The 7,388-nt window shown below is 37.6% G+C and overlaps 1 protein-coding gene across 1 annotated transcript in view; it reads right to left on the bottom strand.

Moving 5' to 3' along the window:
- The window catches only part of MALRD1 (MAM and LDL receptor class A domain containing 1), a 649,080-nt gene that overhangs the window by 604,139 nt on the left and 37,553 nt on the right, over positions 1–7,388 (bottom strand). Inside the window, exon 3 of the mRNA XM_006759937.1 lies at positions 4,086–4,226. Coding sequence (XP_006760000.1) covers positions 4,086–4,226 — 141 coding nt within the window. The remainder of the gene's footprint in view (positions 1–4,085; positions 4,227–7,388) is intronic.

Raw genomic sequence — 7,388 nt, 5'->3', positions numbered from 1 at the left:
GCAGCTTCTATATTTGTTACAATGTTCAAACTGCAGGCTCAGAGGCCAGCAAGGCAGGTGGGGAACATTGGAGTCCTCTGTCACTGAAGCAAGCAAGCTTCATGTTCAGTTTAAGCTGCCTGGCTGCCGGCTGCCATCTTGGCTGGCAGTTAATTTGCATATCGCCCTGATCAGCCAATGGGAAGGGTAGTGGTTGTACACCAATTACCATGTTTCTCTTTTATTAGATAGGAGAAAACAGGCTTGACTACTATAAAAATATCTTTAATTGAAAATGCAGATGAATAGCAAAGCTAATTTTTTTTATAGAATCAGGGTGAACATCAGCAACATTTGCTACAGAATGGACATAAGACACTGGGGAATAGGGGAGGCTAGGGGACTGTCTAGGGCGGGGAAAAAAATGGACACATATGTAATACCCTTTGTAATAAAAAATAAAATTTGAAAAAAAAAAAAAAAGATTATAACTTGTTTGTTCTTAGAGGAGGTATGTTATCCTTTACTCATGTATCACCAAAATTGCATATTGTTAGGTGCAAAAATACTCAGTTTATTGAACAGATGAGGGGACAGCAAACTACAGCCCACAGACAAATAACATTTGCCACCAGGTTTTGTATGAGAGCTAAGGGTTTTTATATTTTAAATGGTTGAAAATTTTCCAAAGAGTATTTTATGATCTGTGAAATTTATATGAATTATAAATTCAAGGGTCCATCAATAAAGTTTTATTATAACACAGCCATGCTTGATTCTTAGGTGTTGTCTATGCTACTTTCACAATACAATGCACAGTCGAGTAGGCTTTATGGCCTAAAAAACCAGAATTACTTACTGTCTTGCTCTTTAAAGAAAAAAAAAATTGCAGGTCTCTAGAATAGAACAGGTATTAGATTTATGTCTCCATTACTAGGTTACAAATTCATTGAGGACAAGAGCCATGTTCTTGTTAACTGTTAAAGTCCTAGGACAGATTGTGGAACAGTGGAAATGCTCAATAAAAAAGTTTTTTTTAAAAAAAATACATACATAAAAGAATAAATGAACATTAATTTTTTACTGATTCCCAAATAAAAAGATGTTAAGATTATAAAAGCTGCAAAAATGTGATCTAGAGAGTGAGAATGTAAGATTCTTCTCTCCATTTTTTGTCTTTTGCTGTTTTTCCTTAATGAAACAATCCAATTTACCATCTACATAATGCAGCCTGACAAGTATTAAGTAATAGATTATGGTTCCCAGTGACCTTCAGAAAGGACAGCATAGACCAATTTAGGGCATGTTGGTATTAAAAAAATCCAGTGATTAATATAATGCTTATATTTTAAAAGAAAAAACAAATTGGGGGCTTTAGGAGGCTTTACGGATAAACAAAAGGGGCATAGTGTTATGGGAATGGATACTTGAAGGAATAAAACAAAACAAGTTAGCCCTGATTGGTATTGCTAAGTAGTTAGAGCATCAGTCCACACATCAAAGGGTCATGGGTTTGATTCCTGGTCAAGGGGATATATCACCTGGGTTGCAAATCTGGACCTAGTCAGGGTGCATGCAGGAGGCAACCAATTGATGTTTGTCTCTCACATGGATGTTTCTCTCTCTCTCTCTTTCTTTCCCCATCTCTCCCTTTCACTCTCTCTAAAATCAATGGAAAAAATATCCGTGGGTGAGGATTAACACACAGAAAAATGTTTAAAGCTGCTTTATTATAATAGCTCAAAATGAGAAAAAACAAAGGTATGAGTCACTAGAGTAATGGATGAATAATCCATACAATTGCATACTGGCCAGCAATAAAAAGAAAAAAATTAAAGATACATGCTACAACATGGATGAATCAGAAAGCATTATACTAAGTGTAAAAAGCCTTATATAACAGTGTATACACTATATTGTATATACTGTATGAACTCATTTATATGAAGTTCTAGAACAGGCAAATCTAACCTATGGGTATTTCAGAAATAAAAATAGTGGTTGTCTTGAGAGTGAAGGGCAGGAGCATGGATTGACTAGGAGGGTACATGAGGGAACTTCCCAGCATTGAGAAGGAAAATAGGGGGGCACCTTTGGGGGTTTACAGCCTAGTTCAGTGTCTAGTCAAACAGTAATCTTACAAGCTGTGTTCTGACTGACTTGGGCAGAGCTGCAAAGCCCACCCCCGAGGGCAAGAAGATTACATATATATATATATACCCTCCCCACATGGGCAGTTCAGGCTTTGGATGAGAATCCCCTGGACTAGCAGCGCTGCGTAAGAAAGGTTTTCTCTCCTGATTCCTCTGGGTGCCGACTGATCATTCTCCGGAGCCATTTGAACGGCTGCCACAACAGCATGACAATGATGTTTTGCACTTTGTTAAGGATTGGTTGCGCAGGTGAACACATTTGTCAGAATTTATCAGAGAGTACATGCAATATTGGTGTTTTTGTATGATTTTAAGTTTTACCTCAAAAGAAAAAAGGAGAACTTGAACTCTAGTGTAGGAGCAAACAAACTTTTCTTAAAGGGCCAAATCATTTAGACTTTGTGGACCATACGGTCTCTCCAGCCACTCAAATCCAAGTTTGCAGCACAAAAGCAGCCACAGACAATTTGTGAATGAATGAACCTGTTTGTGTAAAAACATACACACACACACACACACACACACACACACACACACACACAAACTAATAAAAACCAACAACTTTATTTACAGAAACCAGAAAATGCCCCAAGGCATGGTTTGTTGACTCCTGCATTGAGTTAAGGATACCATGCTTTCATTTGGGGTAAAGTGATTCCTGCCACTTCCTTTGAATGCATTGCAAATATGATGGATTGAGGAATAAAGGGGTGGGTAGATGAATAGCTATTTGATAAAACAAATATAGTTATTTGAATTGTATTACCTAAGTGGTAAATACATGGTTATTCACAGCAAACTTTTTCAACTTTTGCATATCTTTGAAAATGTTTATAATAAACTGCCAGAGGCAAAAATTAAGCAAATAACAAATAAGTGGACACATACACCTTGCTTATTTCATAATATACAGATTTCAGCTCCAATTTAACAATTGGCCAAAGTGGCAACAGTTTTAATATTACCATTTAAATCTGATTTTAAATACCCATAAGAAAGATGATCTTTAAAAAAAAAAAGTATCATTATTGTTGAAAGTATTGCAGATGTTCCCTGCCCCTCCCCCCATTGAGCCCCTCCTTCCCACCTCTGCCTTCCCCAGACCTTCCGTAAGAAAAATTATTTTTTAAAAATCAGTAATACATTGTCATCACTCTGCCCTGAGCTTTAGTAGACTTTGAATATTGACACAGGCATGTTTTTAATGTTCTAATAGATTTTAAAATTTAGCTCTGAAAATTTATCATACATAACCTGATTGAAAATTTACAACAGAGTGAAGATTAGGTGGCATTAATCCCATTTACAGATAAGAAGCCTAGATTTAGAGATGTTACCTACACATGGTCTATCTATCTCCCCTTAAATGAAGAGGAAAGAAGGCATTAGACCTCAATTCCAACCCATCAGTATAACAATCACTCTGTTTGGCACTGAGGATACAACTGTAACTAAAAAAGACGAAGGCCATGTTAGCACTTCTACTGCTGAAATATTGGCTTTATTTTAATCTCTCAGCCAGGATCTTCCCACACTCTGCTAACAAACTTCTATGCTAATATACTAATGCCAAAGAGACAACGCTCTATCCACAGAGCCAAACAGGCTAGGTAGGATTCTTGAAATCAGTCTAGCCAAAAGCAAAACATAAAATTGATGAATTAATTTATGTAGTCTCATGTTTAAATTTCATAATTTCCATAAAGAGTCAAAATACTAGTATATAGAAAATCCTAATTATTGTCTAGATACCTTTGGGATCCCATGAACTTAATCATAAGAATCCAATGTGATATTTTAGAATAATAAATATATTGAAAATGGTTACAGTATAAAGAAAATTAAACAGCATAATTATTCATATCTAGTCATTAGCCAAGATTCCACAGCCATGATCAAACCCTTGACAAAAAAGGAAGAAATGAAAGAAATAAAGAAATTCAAAGTATTTACCAGATACAACACCATTGTGATCATAAAATGGAGGTGATAGACGAGTCATCCCATTTCTCTTTGTCCAACCAAGTTGCAGACTCTGATCTTGTGTCATATTACAGAGCCCATCCTCAAAATCACATCTTTCATAATTTGAGCCTAATGAGAGAAAAAAATAAATTAGCTTTCACAACCCATTTGGCTTCTTAAGAAATAAGAAAATATTAGAAAAAGAAAGCTTAGCAACAAATGACAAGTTTAGATTAGCATAAGGATTATTTCTCATATTTAAGTTTACTTTATTAATGTAAAGCTTTTTTGCATGACATTCTAACAAATCACCACACACAAAACCCAGTGAAATCAGAATTCTGAGGACCTAATCCTGGCTTTGTCTCTTTTTAACCAAATGCCTTAGCTAAACCACAGCAAATCCTTTTCTTCACTTATAAGATTAAAATAATAATATCCTGCCCTGTCTCCCTACAGCAATTGCTGTGAGGATCTAATGACATATGTACATAAAAAAATACTTCACAACTCATAGGCACTGTAAAATATGAGGAATTATTATTTGGGTTACATCTAACACAATCTTAGTATTCCTGCCATCCAGGCGTATCAGAATTCCATCGTGTCTGTTATAGACCCTTGTAACTGAACATAGCACCACCCTGTTGAATCTCAATGTTCTTGAAATTCTAAATGCTTTTATATAGCAAAGGCATTTTCTGGCTTTTTTTTTCCTTTTGGGTATAAGTGATCCAAGAGGCTTGGGAGAAGCAAGATTTGGAAGCAAGACTTGGTTATTCACAATAAGGCTTTATCCCATTATAAAAAAAAACACCCTAAATATATAAAAAAAAAAATGGTCAACCTCAAAAAAAGAAGGTTATCTCAACCACAAATCCACAAATCACCCCTCCTTGGGTTGTAATCCTTAGCAGCTATGGAGATGCCCCTTTAACAAAATTATTCTTGCCATGACTAGTCGCATTAGCCATAGTAAGAGTAATCATGCTGGTTGTTAAATAGTGCTTGGCAACCAGTCACAAAAACATTTTTTAAAATTTATTGGGATGGCATCTACACTAATAAAAGAGAAACATGCAAATTGGTGTCACTCCGCTACACCCACCAGCCAATCAGGATGGTATGCAAATTAAACCAACAAAGATGGTGGTTAATTTGCATATGCAGGCATGGAGGAAAGACTGAAGACTGAAGCTGAAGGCTCCAGCTGGAGTGAAGAATGAAGACTGAAGACTGAAGAGGCTTGGTTTCTTTGCTGCGGCCAGAGCAAAGGCCTGGGTCCTGGGCGCTGGAGGAAAACCGGTGCCAGCAGGCAGGGGAAGGAAGGCCTATTGCATGAATTTCTTCATGCAACAGGCCTCTAGTTACAATATATTTATGGATATATCTTCTAAGGCAGAGAAGATAACCTTCATTCTGTTGCTTGTGTCTACGAGTTTTCCTTTGTTCAATTGTCTTGTTTATTCATTTGTTACTTTCAGTTTTATATCCCACATACGAGTGAAATCATATTTTTCTTGACTTTTACTCTCTGACTTATTTTGCTTAGCATGATATTCTTAAAATCCATCCATTTGGTCCCATGAAATAACAGTATTTCATCTTTTTTATGGTTGAGTAGTATTCCATTGTATATATGTACCACATCTTCTTTATCCAATCATCTCTCAAAGGACACTTCAGTTGTTTCTACATCTTGACTACCATGGATAATGTTGCATTCAACACAGAGGTGCATATATCTTTACGAATAAATGTTTTCAGATTCAAGGGTTATTTACCCCAAAGAGGGGTTGCTGGGCCATATGGTAACTCTTTTCTTAATGTTTTTAGGAATATTTATATTTTCCATGGTGGCTATATCAGTTTGCATTCCCACAAGCAGTGAATTTTTATTTAATCACATTTTAGACAAAATATTATCCTAATATATATAAAGAGCTAGGTGCCATCACAATGGAATGGGCGACCAGTCACCATGAAGTGTATGGAGCACCTCTCACCCCCCCACCCCAGCTCAGCCCCCAAGCCGCTCACCATGAGCTGGGGCTGGCAGTGGGGCAGGACTGCGGACTTTTCAGAGGCGGTGGCAGGTTACTTCACGGGGTGGCCATGAGCTTAGCAGAACAGTCACCCACCCGGGTGGCAGTGAGTTTCATGACCAGTCGCAGGGTGGGGGTAGTTTCACGGAGCATCCAGCATCCAGCATAGAGCAGCAAGCTTCATGGAGCAGTCACAGGGCAGGGGAAGCCTCACAGAGTAGTCGCGGGGTTTGCAGTTGAGGGGCAGGGGGAGGCTCATGGAGCAGTTAAGGGGCCATGAGCATCATGGAGCATCCTGGGGTGGGGAGCTTCACTTAGCATCACAAGGCGGCAGAAGCCATGCGATGGAGACCAGGCTAGGCCTAGGGACCCTAACTGTGCACGATTTTGTGTGCGCTGAACTTCTAGTTTAATAATAATACATCTGGTGCATGTCCTTGAGATCATCTACATGAAAATTCAAGGCTGATTTGGAAATGCCACTTTTAAACACTAACTAAACCTGCTTTATTACAAATGGTCTACTTTATTAATTTTACTTCTTGATCATTATTTTGAAAGATTTTATAAACCAACTATATTCTGTAATAATAACAGGAATTTTAATAGCCACATTTTATTGAGATAGTTTGTTCTATGTTAGGTACTTTGCTTGCAGTAGGTTATTTATTCCTTATGAAGCAGGCATTTTCTTCTGTTTTAAATGAGAAAATGGAGGCACTGTGTTAGAGGCATGAAGTAACTTGTTCAAGGTAGAATTTGTAGTGAGTGGTGGGTCAAGGGTGGAACCAGGTCTTTTTGACTACAGAACATGAGCTCTTAAAGCTCTGTTCTAAGATCTAACTGTGAATTTGCTGTTCCATTCTTTTTCTTTTCTTTATTGATTAAGGTATTATATATGTGTCCTTATCCCCCCATTGCGACCCAACCTCAGCCTCCTCGCATGCCCTCACCCCCTTAGTGTTTGTGTCCATTGGTTAGGCTTATATGCATGCATACAAGTCCTTTTGTTGATCTCTTATCCTTGCCTCCCCTGCCTTCTCTCTGAGGTTGGACGGTCTGTTCAGTGTTTCTTTGTCTCTGGATCTATTTTTGTTCATTAGTATGTGTTCATTATATCCCACATATGAATGAGAGCATGTGATAGTTATCTTTCTCTGACTGGCTTATTTCGATTAGCATAATGCTCTCCAGGTCCACCCATGCTGTTGCAAATGGTAAGAATTCCTTCTTTTTTATAGCAGCA

Source organism: Myotis davidii, unplaced genomic scaffold, assembly GCF_000327345.1.
Source record: "Myotis davidii unplaced genomic scaffold, ASM32734v1 scaffold376, whole genome shotgun sequence".
NCBI lineage: Eukaryota > Metazoa > Chordata > Mammalia > Chiroptera > Vespertilionidae > Myotis > Myotis davidii.
This window is presented reverse-complemented; position numbering and strand designations above follow the sequence as displayed.